This window comes from Nansenia antarctica (assembly GCF_963989245.1).
Source record: "Nansenia antarctica genome assembly, chromosome: 12".
Classification (NCBI taxonomy): Eukaryota; Metazoa; Chordata; class Actinopteri; order Argentiniformes; family Microstomatidae; genus Nansenia; species Nansenia antarctica.
In genome coordinates, this window is record NC_137682.1 from 15334965 (window position 1) to 15356450 (window position 21486).

General features: G+C 41.7%; 2 protein-coding genes across 2 annotated transcripts; one reads left to right on the plus strand and one right to left on the minus strand.

Annotated features, from left to right (window-relative positions):
- The first annotated feature begins 645 nt into the window (after positions 1–645).
- Positions 646–3102, plus strand: ostc (oligosaccharyltransferase complex subunit). Its single transcript, XM_080543449.1, has 4 exons — positions 646–857; positions 1032–1125; positions 1441–1638; positions 2601–3102. Exons 1-4 carry the CDS (start codon positions 719–721, stop codon positions 2617–2619), a joined length of 450 nt encoding a protein of 149 aa, XP_080399575.1. The 5' UTR covers positions 646–718; the 3' UTR covers positions 2620–3102.
- Positions 3103–4762: 1660 nt separating this feature from the next.
- On the minus strand, positions 4763–20431 carry etnppl (ethanolamine-phosphate phospho-lyase). Its single transcript, XM_080543072.1, has 13 exons — positions 20297–20431; positions 19377–19495; positions 18491–18650; positions 16717–16791; positions 16144–16237; positions 14140–14256; positions 13108–13190; positions 12271–12496; positions 7425–7579; positions 6624–6713; positions 6330–6460; positions 6122–6192; positions 4763–5901 (listed from the first exon to the last, which is right to left on the minus strand). The coding sequence occupies exons 1-13, from the start codon at positions 20353–20355 to the stop codon at positions 5791–5793; spliced, it is 1491 nt and encodes a 496-aa protein (XP_080399198.1). The 5' UTR covers positions 20356–20431; the 3' UTR covers positions 4763–5790.
- Between the last annotated feature and the right edge of the window lie 1055 nt (positions 20432–21486).

Below are 21486 nucleotides of genomic sequence, written 5' to 3' on the forward strand. Positions count from 1 at the left end.
TGTGTCCCCAGCACTACCTTAATTAGGCCCCTATACTTTCTTTTAATTACCTTTTTGTTTCTTTTTATTATTACTACTCAATCTTTTATATTCTAAACTTGACTGGAATGGCTTCAATAACAAATGCAATGTGTCCGATTTTTTCTGTAATGAAATATAATAGTTAATGTTAATCACAGCTTGACGTGTCACTGATTTGTTGACTATTAAATGGAAACCCTATTCGGTAGGAAACCTGGGGGGTATTCAATCATCGTCTCTAAACGACAATCCAGGCCTATTTGGATAAATCTCGCGATATTATTTTGAGTCTTATTATAATTCAATCTCGTAAAGCTGAATCGGCGCTACGGAGCCACAATGGCGGATAGTGTGGACAGTTTCATCAGTGTCGCTTAATTTCTACGTATCCATAGACTATCCTTGCAGATACATATCATAATATCACAATAATCGATATTGTGATAATTCGTATTTCTATTTTTCCCTCAAGACATGAATTTCATAGTTACGATGTAGAATTATTTTGAGATAAGCACACACATAACTTTTTAAAATGGGCATTATATACATCACTTGGTCTTACCCTTTATATAGTAACCAGGTACTTCCTGGACAACAACAAAAAAACAAGACTTCCTGGACACGTCAACGTAGCTAGCTCGCTGCACCCAGGAACATTTGTTGGGACTTGATTCGAAACACATTTCATATTATTATGGAGACTTTATACGGTCTCCCTTTTGCTGTATTGGAATGTCCAAACATCAAGCTCAAAAAGCCCTCGTGGCTGCACATGCCGTCAGCAATGACAGTCTATGCGATCGTTATTGTATCGTACTTTCTCATCACTGGAGGTAAGCTAGCATGTCAATGCTAATCAAACAACCCCCCCAAATGCTAAATGTTGAACTAGCTGTCACACTTGAAATGCATTCATTTTAAACGCTCTAGACACTGTATGTATGACTATCTATGTAGTTCTCATGTCACTGAGATGATATCGCACTTTGCGTTTATCCCATCTGCAGGCATCATCTACGATGTCATTGTGGAGCCACCCAGTGTGGGTTCAATGACTGATGAACATGGACACCAGCGACCAGTCGCCTTTTTGGCATACAGGTGATTTCCACAAAGCTCTGTGGCAAATGTGTCCCACTCAGACATGTACAAAACCGCCTGGACACTACAAACATTTACCTACAATTGCAGCATCACATGTTAATGCCTGTGTGGTGTTATTTTTAAAATGTTGACATTTTTGAGTTAGTAATTAATAAAATACAAAGGTTCCATCTCACAGAACATAATGGAATGTAAACACTTTGACGCTCAATATCTCTGAACTGCCCTAAACGGAGATAGAACCTTATGTTATTGAGAAGAAATGGAGGAGACACACAAACACTGACAACCCTATTGTCTCTTCTCCTTCAGGGTGAACGGCCAGTACATTATGGAAGGTCTGGCCTCCAGTTTCCTGTTCACTATGGGAGGACTGGGCTTCATCATCCTGGACCGCTCCAATGCCCCGAACATCCCCAAACTCAACCGCTTCCTGCTGCTGTTCATCGGCTTCGTCAGCGTCCTGCTCAGCTTCTTCATGGCCCGAGTCTTCATGAGGATGAAGCTGCCGTAAGATACCTCGCTTACCTGATGTTTTTGCATTAACAAATAGCAACAATTGAAAGGCACTGAGCTGTGTGTCTCTAATAGGCTAGGTGCACAATCTCCACTACTTCCTGAAAGGCACCTGGCATGAACATATCCTGTCTCACTCTATTGGTTTAATTGATTAATCAGCTGTGCGGTAAACAGTTGGAACACACAGTGCACAGCTGATTAATCAATTAAACCAATAGATGAGACAGGATATGTTCATGCAAGGTGCCTTTCAGGAAGTAGTGGAGATCATGCACCTAGCCTATTGGAATGAGGAGTGATCTGTCAAACAAGGGGTGTATTCAGTAAGACATCCACAACATTGCCGATAGAAATGTACGTTTTTCTGCTCGACATGATTGACTCTTCTGTACAGACTCAAGTGTCATGAGTTTGCATTTAGCACAGTATAACAACCAAATTGAAGCAGGTTTGAAGCCATGCGTCATCCTGATGGTTATCTAATTGCATCAATATCAAACAACACTAAAACAATAAGTAAGGAAATTAGGAAATGTAGCAATAGTTGGTTTTGGTAAGTAAGGGTAATGTGTAAGGAGGAAGGGGTTAGCTGACCCAGCTCATCAAAGGTTCTGATTGTTTCAATGACAAGTGTCAGGTGAATTGAACAAAGTGACCAATGGCTATGTGAGCTGAATCCCACCAGTCCCAATGAATTTAGAGTAGTGGTGGACATTGACTTTCATATTGACAAAATTAAAAAATGTTCATCAGTCGGTTCTTGAGATATTTAATAAACGGCAAAATAATAATAACTCCTTCAATTACAATAGGGTCTCAGCCCTTTGGGCTAATAATAGATTGTCTGTCCTCCTAGTGTCTTCAATAATTTGTACTGTTGTGCTTAGTGTTGATGTTGACTGTATATCTGTAGACTTTCACTAATCTGTGTCTCCTTTTCCATCTCTGTGCAGAGGATACCTCATGGGATAAAATGCACACACAAAACATATTACCAAGATTGATTGAGGACTGCCAAGGACAAGTGGAGTGGACGTGTGTAATATGAATGCAGGCAGTTGTACACTCACTCTTGATTTAAGGACTGAAGCTTCAATTAAATTCAACCAGCTTCAAAAGAATAAAGAAAACACTGAGCTCAATTATAAAACATAGAACCGATTGTAACAATATCTTTCCCTGGTCATAAGACTTGATTGATGTGATGTACATGTGACGAAGTGTCCCAGTATGTTCAGCGGCTTCAATGTAGACTATTGAAGTACAGCCATGACCTTTTGTAAACCGTGAGGGAACACTGTCCATGCTTTTTCAGAGTTAGTGTTCTGAACAGCCAGTATATTGAAATGGGGGTTGGATATTTTGTAGACAAATCTTCAAAAATGCCTTTAAACATGTTGTCACAATTGTGGGTTTTGTATGAGGAACTGAAATAAATGTTCTTTTCACAGTGAATTTCTTTGTCAAAAACTGCTAGAACATGAAGCTAACTATTTGGATAGCGTTTTTAACATCTAAACCCAGAAACAAACAATACATATACAGTATGTATGCATCCAAGCACACCAGCCCATATCTCATATACTTTACTGATTTACCGGTACATTTGAACTCGCACCACATTCAGACTTCACATCTATTAGAATCACTTCCTTGCCTTTAAACACACTGTCCTGGAAATGTTGTCAGTGCTATAATGGGCATCAGGTGAAAGTTCATGGAGAGCATACACTTTGGCTAGGTGTCCATAGGGTGGTGCTGTTATGAATTCAATGATCAAGGATCAACTTATCCTCCCTTTAGTTTATTCTATCCTACTTATAGCCACAGGGGGGAAATAGAGTGAGCAGTCAATTCTGGAAACCACAGTGATGGGGAATATGTTTGTCATTTGAGATGGCTGTGAAGATTTATTTTAAGTGTGTAATTGAGAAAGGTTTACTTGCCTTGTCACACAGTTTAGGACAGAAGAGTGTGCTATTTTAACTAATATAAGGTAGATATTATAGATTACGGTAGCTTGAACAAAGCTTTCTTGCTGACATTTCTTTTTTGCACTATAGATTTGCACTAGTACAGTATAGACTATCAGACAAGTTTAGCCTGACGAGATATGCCAAGAGTTTTATTTAAATGTGTAGCCAGAGAAAGCTTCTAAATTATTTCTAAACCGGAAAGAGAAAGGGAAAGAATAGAGCTTCCATGTTTGTTTGGTCAAGCGATTGTGGGAAAGGAGAGGAACAGACACCCTGACCCGGCCATAATACTGTCTGAAGCATTATTGCCCTCATCATTATAATCTACTGAGATGCTGACACCATCCCAACTGCATCTGACTGGACCTGTTTGCCAAAGCTCAATCTGCTTGTTTTTCCTCTGCTCTCTCAGCCTCTTCCATGGTGCACTGCGGATACTCCGTTGATACTCTGTTTGCACCTCATTAAGACTTCACAAATGAATGATTTCTATCTCCAACGTGTTTGAATGACACATGGACATATCATTACACAGGTGTTTCTATCATGGCCTGACCAAGAAAACTCCCCAGCCAGTAGCACCTAACTGTCTATAATCTAAATATTTAACAAGGATCTCTAGGCCTATAACCCGCTTCCGTACAAAGCAGATTGGGCCCCTTAGTGTCTTTTTGTTAAATTATTATTGGTTGATTTTCTTCAGTTGCTATAAACTGTAAGCATGAGTCTAATAAAAGTAAAGTCAAAGTTTTTCATCCACATAATGGTCTATTTTAAGATTGGGGTTATCTGATCCTATTTGTGGTTAGAGGTGTACCTCTTTTCTGAGTTTGTAGCAAGTTACATGTAGCAGCAACTCAGAAAGTAAGATATGCATGTGTTAACATATCATATATACATATGATATGTTAACGCCTCTAGAGAACGAACAGCAGCAGCCAGTCGGGCTGCTTCAACCTGTTAGAAAGGGGCCTAGAAATGAGACTCACATGCGCCGCAGGTAAGGTAAGATTGACGCAGCCGGTGTAATTTGGGCCTAAGCATTCCTTAAATATACACGAGAGGCCCACCATAATAACACATGCTTTCACCAAAAATGCAAAGGTTGCACCTTTTTGCAAAACAGTTAAAAAACTGTCTACATAAGACACACATTTATTGAGAAAGTATTGACAAACAAAACAGAATTATTACCTTACAGTATGCAGCCATTTCTCCCATTACAGTGAATCTCTTCTTCTGTTGAGCAACTCTCATTGCTCAACAGTTCAACTGACAATCAGTAATGCAATTTATTATTGTTGTTATATCTGCTTATGAATATGTTATATGAATTTGAACTACACAACTTTTTTCTGCTCAGTGATTTTCACCTTTGTTTTTCATCGAAAGTTGGCCAACCTTCACAATGCATATTGATGGTTATAGTATTTAGTGTGTCTTTATGAAATTAATGTATGGAATATATTTATCATTAGATGACAAATTATGTGGTGTTTAGATTTTTAGGTTTAAGTGCTCTATGCTTTAACTGTTAAGAGTTGAATATTGTTTCACAAAATGTGCTCAAGCAATAGAGAAAAACGAATAAATAATTATAGTGAATAAGAATTCACTTTCTATTTAAATTTGTGAAATAAACTGAAATAAAGATGGATGTTTCAGTGTCTTGTATTTCTTTGTAATTAATGTTAGGGGTGAACCAGTTTCACAAGTACAGGTTACACAGCTTTTAGCTTCACCCATAAAATCATAAACTCATTGGCTTACTGGTTGGTTACTTTCCAACTAAACATTATGATGGGGAGAGATCAACTAAGACCCAAACAAATCCCATGCATTAGCATGTTAGCTTGTCCATCACTGTTGTTACGGTTTGTTAAACCTCTCCATAGAGTCAGTAGACCTAACACATGCCTGTCTGAACGAATCACGTTTCAAAGTACCTGAGAGGACATTGCATCTCCAGCATTACATATTATTAAAGCATTAAAAAGTTGAATTATTATACACTTAAAACACTTCCTTTATCCATTAAAACATGGAAGTTAATATTAGATATACATTGGCTGAAATTATGAGCCATTGAATTTCCTACACTTGCATTTGATACCAGTGCGCTTGGCACACCATTTTGACAGGCCCGTCAGCCAGATGCAGAACTCTCCTATGTCCTTAGACGTTTACTCTTCTGAGAGGAGCTTTGTTGAGTGGTCTCATGGCTGTAGCCTTTTCCATTTGGATGATGATGTCCATTTTCCTCAGTGACCATGGGGACCTTGAGTAGATCAAAATCAGGAGATCAATGAGGATGAATCTACAAAATAATATGGATAAATGTTTTGCTCCTTCTCAAATGTTATAATGTAATAATTGTCCTTATATTGTCTGGCTCCATTTCAGTCACCAGCCCTTAGCCCTTTCACAACTACCACATTGCTTACACCTACCAGCCTATAGTGAAAGGCTTAGGGACTGAAATAAACCAGTTCACTCACCTTTCTCTTACTCCCTCCGTTGTCTGTCTTCACGGTGTTGGGCAGATGTAGCCCTAATGCATTCTCAAGGTCTGAAAAAAGAAACAAATATTTAAAAAAAACATCAAAGGAGTGCTGTGCTGTGATACCACCGTGTTATTTAATAATGGACTTTGTTTCGGCTCATTTCCCTACCACAGACCACAACCACAGAGGACATAGAGAGCACCTGTTAGAATCTGATCCACTTTCTCCACCACCAAGTTGGCATCCTCCTCAGAGAAGCACATAGGTGGTTTAAGCTTGAGGACGTTGCGGTGAGGTCCGTCTGCACTGAGCAAAATGTGCTGTTCCTTCAGTCTGGGGGAATACATCTAGTTAGTCTTTCTGAGAGTAGAACACAGGCATTCTCCCAAAAATAATCAGCTCTTTTTTCTCATAAAAAAAAAAAAAAAACAGAGAGAGAGGGGAAGGGGGAGAGGGGAAGGGGGAGAGAGGAAAAGGGAGAGAGTGCTTAACTCACTTGTAAATTATTTCCTGGGCTTCCGCTGTAGCAGGGGTTAGCTTCACTCGATCCTTCACTAGCTCCACCCCCAGGAACAGCCCGCGACCCCTACCAGATATTACATCATCACAACCTGACTCGCTGACCTCTGACACACACATGCACCTCCTGTTAACGTGCTGTAACTATAGCAGAATCTCGAAGAACCCTCTTGTCACAATGTCATTTGGCAAGATATTTACATTGCAAAGCAGTTTGTGTTTGTTTGTAACTATCATTTGCTCAATGGTTTATAAAAGTATACTACGGCTAGTTAAAACAATAATTATGGGGTTATCAATAATTCAGAGTTATCACCCCAAAAAACATATACAATACCCTGTGAAACATTGCAACATGATAGTCTCAAGTTGATCCTTCTTACACAATAGTCCAGAATGTTTTTTTAAGACAACCTTATAAATGAAGGCAACCTTAAACAAAACAACAAAGTTAGCATATTTTGATATGTATAGACACAGTTATTCTATCCGCTATTTGATGATCAAAGTTAGGGTTAGGGTTAGAACTGATGACACACTAATACAATGCAGAATATTGCTTTACATGCATTGACGCAGAAGAGAGAAGTGTTTCAAGTTTGAGGAACTGCCAATAGGAATAAATGCCATCATGTCAGATTAGCAATAAGACACCACCATGTTGCACCAAACCTGATGCTGTAAGTTGATCGAATAGCTCTCAGAGACTAGAATATGTTTGTGTGTGTGCCTGTGTGTGTGTGTGTGTGTGTGTGTGTGTGTGTGTGTGTGTGTGTACCTGATATCCCCCACTAGTGGGTGCTTCTCCTTCTGCTGTTCAAACAGCCTCCTCAGGTAGCCCCCCACACGCAGCGCGTTTCCTTGGAGGTCCTCTTTCTCAATAACGTCCAGCACAGCCAAACCAATGGCACAGGATACGGGGTTACCGCCAAACTGGGAAATACAAGTCCAGGGAAAGAACACATTATACACCCAGGTCAGGTTTAGACTCAGTATCTGAAGCAACTGTAATCAGACAGGGTTTAGTGACAAGGACTGAGAGGACTCAGAGGTTGAATTACTTCAGTTGTCTATGGGTGAAGAGTGGCAAGGAGTGACCAGGATTGGCCAGGAGTGACCAGGAGTGACCAGGAGTGACCAGGAGTGACTGCAATAGGCTTTCATTTCATCAGTGTGTATTACTCCAGAACAAAGCAGACTTACTCTAGCTAGCATCACCTGACCTGATTAATCTACTCTAGCATCACCTGACCTGATTAATCTCATAGTAATCAAAGCCCATAGATGACCCATTGTTAAGAAAAAGATGAACACATTAGCGAAACATGGGTGAACTATTGCTTTACAACAATCTAACACACTGTGACCTAGCTTGTACGGAACATATGTTCTCCAGATGAGGATACCAGATGTTTAAAAGCTTAGCAAAGATGTACAGGATGTTATTGTTAGGGATTGGGTCAACGCAATTTCAGCTCCAGTTAAAGGTGCAATATGTAGCTTTTTTTTCCTTTAAAGATTCTTTGCATAACCTTGCAAAATTGTTACTTATGATGCATTGGCAGTGTGTGACAGTGTGTGCATCTGCCAAGACCCTGCCCTTCTGCCTGAATTTGTTTTTCCAAAACGTTTGGGATGTTTCCCTGGCAACCGCGTTTCTTAGTGCTGGAAGCCGACGGAAGCCTTCGTGTGCTGATAGAGTTGAAGCCGGACGTTTACATACACCTTAGCCAAATACATTTAAACATTCCCTCTCTTAGGTCAGTTAGAATCACTACTTTCTTTTAAGAATGCTTCACGGTTGGGATGGTGTTCTTCGGCTTGCAAGCCTCCCCCTTTTTCCTCCAAACGATAACAATGGTTATTATGGTCAAACAGTGACATTTTTGTTTCATCAGACCAGAGGATATTTCTGCAAAAAGTAATATCTTTGTCCCATGTGCAGTTGCAAACTGTAGTCTGGCTTTTTAATGGTAGTTTTGGAGCAGTGGCTTCTTCCTTGCTGAGCGGCCTTTCAGGTTATGTAGATATAGGACTCGTTTTACTGTGGATATAGCTTTTGTACCTGTTTCCTGTTTGTTCTAGGATTGACAGAACGTTGACAGAATGCTGGTATGACGTCTGCGGGGTCCCATGGTGTTTATACTTGTGTACACTTGTTTGAATGTGGTACCTTCAGGCATTTGGAAATTGCTCCCAAGAAGGTCTTACCTGATTTATTTAGATTTTCCCATGATGTCAAGCAAAGAGGCACTGAGTTTGAAGGTAGGCCTTACGTTTTATTTGAATGAATGGTCTTTATTGTCATTGATATAGTACAGGTACCAAACAACTGGTGCTAGGAAAAATAAAATAAAAACAAGAAGGGAAAAGAGCTGGTTTACATAAATAAAGGCTATGTACACTATCCACTATACTGTACTATACAAATAAAACACTGTGCTGTACTCTATGCTATGCTATACCTATTCTAACATTTCCTATCTCTGAACCTTATGTACCCGAGGGTTGTCATATTGCACATAGTGTTATTGCACATTCATTTAAAGTGTCGCAGTTTGCAGGTTTGAAATGTTCACAGTTGTGTTTCAGTGTTGCACTTGATTTCAATCTAGTAGCTGCCATCAAATTGTCTAGATTGTCCAGGGCCTAGAACCTAGGTCTTTGCTGTGTTCAGGGCCTGAATGGCCCTGGGGTAGAAGCTGAGCTTCAGTCTGTTTGTCCTTGCGAACATGGTCCTGAACCGCCTGTCCGAGGGCAGCCGAGCAAAGTGTTCGTACCCAGGGTGGGATGGGTCTCTGGAGATCTTGGAGGCCTTCCTGAGGCAGCGTGTGTTGTACAGCTCTTCCAGAGAGGGGAGGGGGGCGCCGGTGATCTTCTGGGCCGATCTCACGACTCTCTGTAGCGCATTCCTCTCTGCGGCTGTGCAGCTGGAGAACCAGATGCAGATGCAGTAGGTGAGGATGCTCTCCACTGTGCAGCGGTAGAAGGTCACCAGCATCTCCTGTCCGATGTGGTCTTTCCTGAGGACTCTCAGGAAGTAGAGCCGCTGTTGTGCCTTCTTGATGATGGCTGCTGTGTTGATCTTCCAGGACAGGTCATCCTGTATGTGCACCCCCAGGAATCGGAGGGTTGAGACTCTCTCCACGCTCCCTCCATCGACGAGCAGGGGCTGGACCTCAGATTTTTTCCTCCTGAAGTCCACGATGATTTCCTGGGTCTTTGACTGGTTCAGCAGCAGGTTGTTAACCTTGCACAGCTTGCCCAGGTTAACAACCTGCTGCTGAACCAGAACCAGACCTTATTTGGGGAATAAGGGGATTTATCAGAATCAGAATCAGAATCAGAATCGCTTTTATTACATCTTACTGTACACAAGAGTAACATTCTTTGGCTTTGGTTCCTCAACATTGATATTACATTCAGATACAAAAAATCCTGATGAGGATACTTAAGGCTTACGGTGTCCCTCCCAATCTACTCGGGCCATAGAGACCATGTACACGGGTACAAGAGCCAAGGTGATGACTCCAGACAGCAACAGTGAGGAGTTTGACATCCTTGCTGGGGTGTTCATCATAGTCCTAGACTATGCACTCATAAAGCCATCAATGGACGGGAGCAAGAACTCGGCCTCACTATAACACCAAGGAGGTGAAGACGACACCCCGCCGTAGTCCTAACGGACCTGGACTACGCGGACGACATCAACCTGCTCTCCGACCACTTAGAGCAAGCACAGGAGCTCTTGTGCAAAGTGGAGACAGAGTGTGCCAAGGTTGGCCTTCGGCTAAATGCCAAGAAAACCGAGGTACCGGTAATCTCCAATAACATCCTCCCGGACCGTCCACCTCTAATAACATCAGGAGGCATTGCTCTGAAAGAAGTCAAAGACTTAAAATACCTGGGCTCATGGGTCAACTCGTCCGAGCAAGACCTTAAAGTGAGGAAGGCGCTTGCATGGAGGGCCCTGAACGGCATGGCCAGTGAGTGGCACTCTAACCTCCCACAACTAATCAAACGCAGCTTCTTCTACGCAACGGTAGAGTCCGTTCTCCTATTCGGCTGTGAATGCTGGACCCTGAAACCTACCCTGCAGAAGTCCCTAGATGGGTGCTACACCAGAATGCTGCATGCAGTACTTAACATCGACAAGAGCGAGCATATTACCAACAAGCATCTGTATGGGGCGTCACCAAGGAAAGCAAAAAAATAGCAGTCAGGAGAATGAGGCTGACAGGTCAGTGTCAGAGACACCAGGAGCTGTCAGCCAGCAAACTGGTTCTGTGGGTCTTTTGTATTCTTCCAGTGTATTTCTCCAGCAGCCTGAATGGTTGGGGGAAATAGCTGTTTGTCAGCCTCTGTGTTTTAGCCCTGAGGCTTCGGGTACCGTTTCCCCGACGGCAATAGCTCGAACAGTTTCTGATTGGGGTGGCTAGGGTCCCAATAATCCTGAGGGCCTTTCTGACACACCGGTCCTTGTAGGTGTCGTGGATGGAGTGAAGCTCACATCCGCTGATCTTCTCAGCTGTCCGCATTACCCTTTGCAGCGCTTTGCGGTTTTGGGCAGTGCAGTTCCTGTACCAGGCATTGATGCATCCCGTCAGGATGCTCTTGGTTGTGTCTCTGAAGAAGCCCCCTAGGATCTTAGGCCCTAAGCCGCCTGAGATGGATGAGACGACGACGTTGTGCTTTTTTCACCACCTGGTTGTTGTCGTTCATCCCAGGTGAGGTCGTTGGTCATGTGAACCCTCAGGAACTTGATGCTGTTGACCCTCTCCACAGCAGATCCGTCGATGGGCTCTTGTGCCTGCCTCTTCTTCCAGAAGTCCAACACGACCAGCTCCTTAGTCTTGTCGGCGTTGAGAGCGAGGTTACTGACCGAGCTGTACTGAGCCAGGTGGTAGACCTCACTTCTGTAGGCCATCTTGTCGCGCATAGCCTGGGGTCGATGAAAAATGTGAAAACCTCAAGCACGTCTCCCTCAGAGATGGTGGGAGCACTTGCTGTGTCGTCTGTGGTGTTTCCAGCTTTCTCAAGGAGGATTGTGTTGGCTCAGTTCAAAGTGGGCAGAGAAGCTGTTCAACTCGTCTGGTAGTGAGTCAGAGGTGATGGCCGTACAGCTGGGGCTCTCTTTGAAGTCAGAGATTGTGTGTAGACCTTTCCACATGCCGCGTGGGTTATTGGGAAACTTTGGGTTTAGCAAATGTGGGTGTCTCCGCTGGCTGGATCATTTCCATGTTCATGTTTTCACAAACATTTCCAAGTCTTTTCTAAATAACAACTGCACTGTCAACTACACAGGTCCAAATTTCAAGGTCATGTAACTAAGACGTTTGCTGACTAAAAACGTGAAAATGCAAACAAACTGATTCCCGGAAAACCTAAAACTGAACACATCATTTTCCACAAGAACATTCTGATTCAAAAACTTCTAATTCACTTGTTTGTTGAGTGTACAATTGTCCAAATCCAAATCGCTTGAGGGGTCTCTAAGCAACCCTTTGATCTGAAATAACTTGATATGTTTAGGCAATACGATAGTAATAGCTAAACTTTTCCCTCAACGTTTTTCCATGAAAATACCCCAGCCCTATAGTTGGTAGTGAATGCAATGTCCTCACCGTGTTGAAGTACTCCATGCCAGAGGACTTGAAGGCTTCTGCCACTTCTCTGGTGGTGACCACGCAGGACATGGGGTGCCCATTGCCAATGGGCTTGCCCATGGTGACGATGTCGGGCACAAAGTCCTCGCCCTGCAGCTGGAAGGCCCAGAAGTGGGAGCCAACACGCCCGAAGCCCACCTGGACCTCATCGGCAATGAATAAACCCCCGGCCTGATGGACGTGTCTGTGGGTGGGAGAGGGACAGTGCAGTAGTACAAACACATACACACGTCACACGCACACACACACACGCACACACACACACACACACACACACACACACACACACACACACACACACACACACACACACTCAGCCATTCCCAACGTGTCTATAAATGCTCTGCCAGTAAACCATATCAAAAATATCAAATGGCAGTTTGTGTCAAACCAGAAAGTTAAATCAACGTCTTTAACATTTAAACAAAAAAATAATAATATTACAGTTACATTTCAGGCATGTGGATTGCTTTCAGGCATACCATACTAGCTGTTACATTATGGATGCCTTACTGGGACAAACAGAGCAGAACCATCTCATTTCAATCATCATATCTACAATATACTGTATAATCAATTATATTGGAGCAACAGTCTGAGTAGATTGGTGTAAGCAATGTGGTGGAAACTCCTTCAAGTCAAGCCCATGCTTTCACAAATCTACTGCTTTGAATTCCATTAGGGGGATTGAGGAAGTGCATACTTTGGGGAGAAGGGTAAGAAATAGGAACGCAGCATGACAGTAAGTGGCGCTCTATTGAGAGTGAGTGAAGGCAGTCTCTTGTGTGTACATACTTTGCCACTTTCTGGAAGTAGCCCACAGGGGGAATGACCTGCCCACCACAACTCTGCAGCGACTCAGCAATAAAAGCAGCAATCTGCACAAGAGAAGAGTACATCAGAGCCTGACAACCAGCCACCACATTTGGCCAGTGGACATAAGAGGGGAGAAGCATTGAGAAATCCCCAGCAGGTGGTGTCCCAGCCAGGTATATCAACCTGTGGATTTCTCTCCTTCTTTTAGCAACAGTTGGGGGGGGGGATAAAGATTTCGGCCATCCTTTAGGCTGTCCAGACAGGCCCCCAGCCAAGGTGACCAAGATGGAAGCAGTCACATCAATGTAGACTGCTCAACAGTGTCAAAATGAAAAAAGGTTAAGGGGGACAAGGGGACAAAGGGGGTAAGAATGCATCATACACCAAAAGGTCCATTTTGGGTTGGTTTATCTTCTGGGATCTGCATATGAATCCATCCAAAGCTGTTAAAAGCATTTCCTTATATCTTCCAGGGTTGGCATCACGTCCATCTTGCTATTGAACTGGGCAAGATTGGCATCACAAAGCAAAGCTGGAGGGGACGGGAGGGGGAGAAAGGAAGATGAAATGATTATCCACTGTACAGGGAAAAAGGCAGACACCTTTGGATGCCTATGTATGGAGAAATGGTGATGGTAAATTGTTGTTTCATCATAACCTTTCTCCAATTCACCAAGGGCATGTACCGCAAAACATAGAGAAAAGTATCATACAGATTTTTTTAGGTCATTTCCCATGTAGGCCCAGACATACAGTATCACTTTTCTCTCTACATTAGCTAAGTACATTTAGCTTGGCATTTAGCTTTCTCTATAGCTCAGAGACATATTCAACTGATGTGAGGCAGACAATAGATAGCCAACCTGTCCTTGAACAAAACAATAACCTGCACACACTACGGCTATCCAAGACCGGAGTTGGCCCCTGCTTCAGACAGACAGTCATCTAAGGCCACGCTGATCACATGATTACTTTTGATCAGATTATTTTGATTATATTGTTTTTTTTTACCTTGTGGCCTTTCTCATGGGCCTTCTGTATGAGATCTCTGACGTCATCTGCGTATGCTGTTGAAGGGTCCGGGTGGTCTTCTCTATATTTGCCTCTGTAGATGTCAGGACTCTGGGCCTGGGGGCGGGGGGGCACAGCGGCATAGAGGATAAAGAGTTACATCTTCGAAAGCCATCTAATCTGGTGCTTCCCAAATAGTGGGTCACATTCCTACTGGGTACAGTTTACGACGGGGCAGGGTTTAAAAAGGCGGCTTTAAATGGGGTGGCTGTGGCTCAGGAGGTAGAACCAGCGTCTAATGATCGCTGGGTCGGCAGTTCAGCGGTTCAAACCCCGGCTGGCCATGTGTCAAGGTGTCCTTGAGCAAAGCACTGAACCCCTAATTGCTCCAGGGTCGCCGTCTATGTCGGACACCTTGCCTAGAGCATAACATACCAAATTCCAACAATTGACTGACAAGTTGATTGCATAGCAATAAAACAATTATTATAAAAATGTAAAAAAAAAAAAGATGATTGTCCTGAAGAGTCACAATAAAACTAAAAAGGTTTCAGTTAGGTCACAAAATGTATACTTAAAGAACCTCTTATCTATTCAAAACAATCTGAAGAGCATGGACACAAACAGCCATCACAGCATCCAGCAGACACACACATGCTTCTAACATTGCATCATCACTTTGTTAGATATTTGAGATCATGGAATATATCCTTCAGACATACATTTGTGAAGGATGTTACTGTTTAACAAAGTTGAATTGCTGACTTATCACTGGTCTATAACATACCTTAAGATTAAGGCAATGACAAATGACAAATGTCAAATGTGACCATGATTATATTGTATCTCTTAAGTTAGGGTTCAGTCCTCTGAGAAAGCGGTTGAGAGAGGTTCTCAAAACTTTTGGTTTGTTATCTTTGGACAAAAAAGTTAACGAGATTATTGTTCAATGTCATGCTAAAAAGTTAAATAGTCACATGCCTACAGTACTCAATCACAGACGCTGACTGTGCATATATGGGGTAGGATACGTTAACACTCTTCAGCAAGATAACACTCCATATAATATAATAACATAATATCCATTGCTGTATGATGTATCTTTGAACATGTAATATGTGTAGTGAACACCAAAGCAAGGTTATAAAAAAAGACTAATATCAGATTAACCAAAACATGCAATCTTGCCAAAAACTGTTTCGACTTCGACTACTGTAATTCAGTGGATGGAATAAGCGACAGTCGTCTTTTTACACCAATACCTTACTTACTCAGGCTAGAAATACAAGGTAATTTCTTACAGTCTATGAATAATGCATGCAAGGTGGTGAGACTGGCTGACAAGCAGTCATATCAGACATCAGCTGTGGCATCAACTAACTCATCAACCTACTCATCTTAGGTTCCCATAATGGAACTAACTTACACTGCTGCTGGTAATCCTGAAGGTAGTAAAAAAGGGGCTGTATAAGGGCCTCTTTTCCAAGTCAAATGTAACCATTTGAAGTTTGTGATATAGAGAACATTGATTTAGCCAATGGTAGAACTTGATATGTTGTAATGTGTTATTGATACGTATAAATAGGCACAATTTGTGTTATTCAATGGATCCCAGGACACCCTGAAAACAGTGAGAACAGAACCTTAGAGGACCCTCTTGGCTATATGCATGTCAATTGCCTTCCTACAACAAAGGCCTTTAGCAGTGTTTTTGTTCACCATCTCCATGGTAAACAAAAATAGTACCCAGAACCTGTTATTAGAATATGAACAGAACTGGAGCAAGGTCTGTGGGTTTCTTTGCTTACTACTTAATTACACCTGTTTCTGTCTCTGTCTCTCTCTCTGTCTCTGTCTCTGTCTCTCTCTTTCTCTCTCTCTCTCTCTCGCTCGCACGCACGCACACACCCACACACACAGGACACACACACTGTCCTGTCAAAGCCGGTGAAGCATGTTGAGTCATGATGTTTTCATTTTGCGGAGGCAGACAGAAGCACTCACCACATGAACAGATTGGCTCTGCTCTGCACCAGCCAGCTGGTGAAACTTATAGGGGCTGATGTCTATGAGTGATGAAACATGCCCGTGATACGCACTGCAAACACACAAGCAACGGTCAATGAAATCTCTGACAGAACGCAATATTAGGCTCTCAATAAGAAAACAACTGTGAAGTACTTTGATGACATTTACCGTGAATGTATATAGAGTGGATCATCGATATCTCAAAGAGGCACACGAAAACACACACACACACATGCAATGAAATATGGCCATACCACCCTCTCATACCCATGACAGCAAAAAAAAAATCAAACATATTGTTTAATCACTTCAACATGACATCAAATCAGTCTATTCACTTCTTATTCCTTTGATATCCCCATGGTGAATAACAACTACTAACTTTAGTGACACTAACTTTGCACTGGTGCAAAAAGATGAATAAAAATACTGTGGATTGATGCAAACTGTGGATTGATGCAAACTGATGCAAACTGCAAATAGATGAGTGCAAATACTATGGATTGATGTAAACTCGTGCAAATAGATTTGGTTAACAGTGTGACTTACTTGTCCAGCGTTATAATGTCTTTGTGGCCTGAATACTGCCAAGCCAGTCGGAGGGCGAGGTCGTTGGCTTCAGAGCTAAAGTTCAAACAGTAATTTTCACATCAGTTACTCAGTCACCACAGAATACACAGGCTTGGCTGTCACAAGCCCTACCTATTTGGAAAGGTTATGGTTAGGGTTAGAAAGCCTTACCATCTTAACATTTTATGTGTGAACTAAAAGCACTTAACGATTACAAATGTGAAATAAAATACACTCAAAAGCATTGGGACACCCGAACATCACACCCATAGGTGCTTGTTGAACTTTTCATTCCAAAACCATGGGCATTAGTATGGAGTTGGTCCCACCTTTGCTGCTATAACAGCTTCCACTCTTTCTACTCGATTTTAGAATACAGTTGCAGGGATTTGCTCCCATTCAGCCACAAGAGCATTAATGAGGTCGGGCACTGATGTTGGGAGAGAAGGACTGGCTCACAGTCGGCGTTCCAATTCATCTCAAAGGTGTTCGATGGGGTTGAGATCAGAGCTCTGTGTGCAGGCCAGTCATGTTTTCCCAGACCAAACTCGGCAAACCATTATGTCATTATGGACCTCGCTTTGTGTATGGGGGCATTGTCATGCTGAAACTGGAAAGGGCCTTCCCCAAACTGTTGCCACAAAGTTGGAAGCTTCAAGCATACAAGACTATAGAATCGCATTGTATGCGGTAGCATTAAGATTTCCCTTCACTGGAACTAAGGGACCTAGCCCAAACCATGAACACAGCCCCAGATGATAATTGTGTGCACATACTTAATGATGTAATCCATAATGTAATCCACCATAATTATGATGTTGTTCAACCGTACATACTGTACAGTATATAAACTATTCTGTGTTATGTTTATGCCTACTAGTCATCTGATCATGTAGTTTGAAACAGTCTTATTCATATCAGTCTTGTCTACCATCACTCATCTAATCATACAACTAACTTACTAACTTTAACATCAGTAATTCTGATCCAATTCTTAGAAATGACATGTTAATACAAGGTAGGGGAGAGGTAGGCTTACATGGATTCACTCTTCCCAGTATCTCTTTAGTATCTACAGCTTCACTGGATCAATGTGGCAAACATACACCTCGGGCTCTGACCAGTCAAAACCAGTGTTAGAATGTTCAGAGGGTCAAAAATAAATCGATACACCTCTTGCACTTGTACTTGAAAGGGTTTATAAAATGTAATATGTGTTTTTGGCCTACTGCCAAAATGTAGGGTTTTTGGCATTCACCTCAACAGAATGTGTCATTTAATGTCAGTTTCGATTGCATGAAGCCTTTTGCTTTGTTTTTATAATACCCAGCTTTTTGAGATAGACCTGTAGGGAGGGGTACGTATGATAGAACAATACCTTCTCCCTGGTACATCTTGTTCTCTAAAAGACTAGGTGTCTTCACTACTATACATTCCACAGCTGTGTGTTGGCAGTAAGCCAGCCACTACGGGTGTGACGACCTCACCGATGATCCTCATTGGTTGGCATTTCCTTTGCTATTTTCCCCTCTGAAATGTACTGTACTACAACAACATGCATGTCGATGGAAATGCTTGAGAAACCTTCATTTTTGCAATGACAACGTCGATCTTCACAGTGGAAGAGCTTGATTGCAAATTAAATGTTTATTTAAAAAAAAAAATGTTTTACCTTGTGACCAGGGTGAGCTCTCTAGGGGTTAAAATATATATTTTTAAAAACAGGTCACCATTCATAGCATTCTGTACATACCCAGAGTTTACGAAGAAGCAGACAGAGAGCTTGTCGGGCAGTGTAGCCTGCAGCTTCTGAGCATACTGGACCAGGTTGTCATGCAGGAAACGAGAGTTGGTGTTCAGCAGTTCCATTTGTTCAGCCCCAGCCTTCACCACTGTTGGGTGGCTGTGACCCACTAAGGAATCAATTAAGGGCACAGAAATAGGATTAGAATTGGTCTTCAACTTAAGGACACAGCCAAAGAGTTAGAATCTGTCCTCAAATCAAGAGTACCACCACAGACTTAGAATTGGTCATGTAAAGTAGTGGTCATGTAAAGTAGTGGTCATGTAAAATAGTGGTCATGTAAAATAGTGGTCATGTAAAGCTAATGAGTGAAAAGGAGCTGTATGATCTCTCTGGACACTTGGAAAAGAAATACTCCATTCAAGACTGAACCATGCAAAATCACCACAGTAAAGACATTTGTATTCCCTCATATCTCAGGTGTTTATTGTGCAAGATGCACTTACATTCTTTATACATATAGTATATAGTCCAAAACCGGACTAAATTCTTTAGTCAACTCTATTTCCCTAACAATTGGCTGTGTGGTGTAAAAAGGCACTGAGCACACACTTGTAATAAAGGCATGTTTTTAAAAATGTTTTTATGGCATAAATGTTTCATGGAGCCAATGCAAAGGCTTACTGATAATAGTTGTCAGAGAGAGGTATTTGAGCTGTGTGTGTGTGTGTGTGTGTGTGTGTGTGTGTGTGTGTGTGTGTGTGTGTGTGTGTGTGTGTGTGTGTGTGTGTGTGTGTGCGTGCGTGCGTGTGTGTGTGTGTGTGTGTGTGTGTGTATGTGTGTGTGTGATGTCATTGTCAATGTCAGTGAGTAATATGTTGTTGTCTGTGCTTACCATGGGCTACATTGTTAATGCAATCCAAGTATCTCTCCCCGTTCTCATTATACATGTACTGGCCTCTAGCTCGCACAATCTTGATGGGATCATGGCTGAAGAAGACCTTACAGGATGGGCTGAAATGGAACAGAATCTTAAAACATTGGTAGTTGAGGGGGAACAGTAGCATTCAATAGATACAATAAAGACAAACGGGTCTCTTACACAGAGAAGGCATACCCCAAGATTTTGCAATTTCTATATTGCAACATATATTTCAGCAACCAATGACTACAACTGCCTTGGCACAATAGTGGAATAACAGGTATAGAGTGGAATAGTGCACAATACACTTCTGACTTAAGCTTGTAATGATAAAATTAAGACTTTGGGGCAATGAAGCAGTTTGGTAGCCTGAAGTTTTCAATTTGCAACATAATCCACACAATTGTGCGGATTTACCTGCTGTTAGCCTACTACAATAAAGTAATATTGCATTAACTCGCTTGAACACATAATATAACAATTACAGTCAGTCAAAACATTTAATTGAATCCATTTCATGTCAACTTTCAGAAATATGTACGAGGCAAGTAGCCTTAAACCTATTTTAATTTGTTCAGGTTTTTACTTTCTTTTGAGTTATGAAATGAGCGATGACACGTCGTTGCCTAGGTTGAGACATTTGTTACATAATGTGTTTGGTAAGATGACTTGACTTGAGAGAACACTGATCTGCCTGAAATAACGCCTAGTTCGTCCATTTAGTTTTACGCATTGTGCGACTGTTCTGACGGTTCTATCCCCACAGATTAGATAGCTGGGTTGCATTCGTGTTAAAAAAACTTAACTTTATTATATTCACAAGTTGCAGAGTTTTGGAGAAACAGCAATATTCATGCAGATACAACGATTTAAAAAGGATGTCTTAAGCCTACCCAATGTGCTTCTTCCTCAGATCAATTGTCTTCTTCTTATCAAACAATTCCGCTGCCATCCTGACGCTCTTTAATTTGCAGACAATGAACCGTTGTCCCTCACCATCAGACGCCCTTTGTCAGCGCAGAACTGACTTGCAATGAAGCCTTGACTCACGCGCGTCCATGATTCCAGACGCACGCACGCCACCAGGGGCGCCACACACACGTTTTAATACGCTGCCTAATACTGCCCCCTACACTGTACCTACAGCCCCTGTGAGGTTCATTCAGGTTCACATTGAGAAGACACTTGACCTCAAGTCACACATGGTGACATGTGTGGTATAGTATAGTGGATAGTGTACATAGCCTGTATTTATGTAAACCAGCTCTTTTCCCTTCTTGTTTTTAGTTTTTTCCCCCCAAATGTCGTTGTTTGGTACCTGTACTACCGTATATCAATGACAATAAAGACCATTCATTCAAGAAGTTGACGCACTAAGAAAATAGTCTAGTCTATTGCTATCAACAAGTCAACACGGTGCGATAATAACATGAAATCATACTAAAAACAAGCTTAAGGGGCAGCAGTGACAATAAATAATGACTACAAAAAGATATTTGAAAGACTGCATTTATTTGGCTCCAACAGTACAGTCATATGAAATGGTTTTGAAATAATGTGTGCAGAAGTAATATCTCATGGCAAATTCAAATAATTTGCGATGTGTAAAAAAAGAGATACAAATACGCTACATATTGTGAAAAAACAAACCACAACAACAAGAAATGCAATTTAAGTAACTCAAAATCCATGAAGAAGAAGTGCACTCTTAGATTGAACTTTGACATTTGAGGGCTTACAACAACTAATGTACATTTTTTTTTCATGCTTCAGCTAGCTGAATTTTAAACACAACGCAAGGAGGCTGGTATTGGGTGTTTGGATCAGTGTCAGAAAATGGACACCTGAAAGGTGTAGGAAAAGACAAATACAGGGTGCTAAACAAGTGAGTATTTGGTTCCTTGTGGATTAAAAGGAAGTACCTGTATTATTATTTGGGGACTCTTTATACCAGCCATAATAAGTATGTTCATCAATCTAAGTGGCAGATTTTTTCTGATTTTGTTGCTTAACAGACAATCAAACATGAAACTTAATATATATCCAAACCAAAGGACCTTTTCACAAACATTTAACAAAGGTA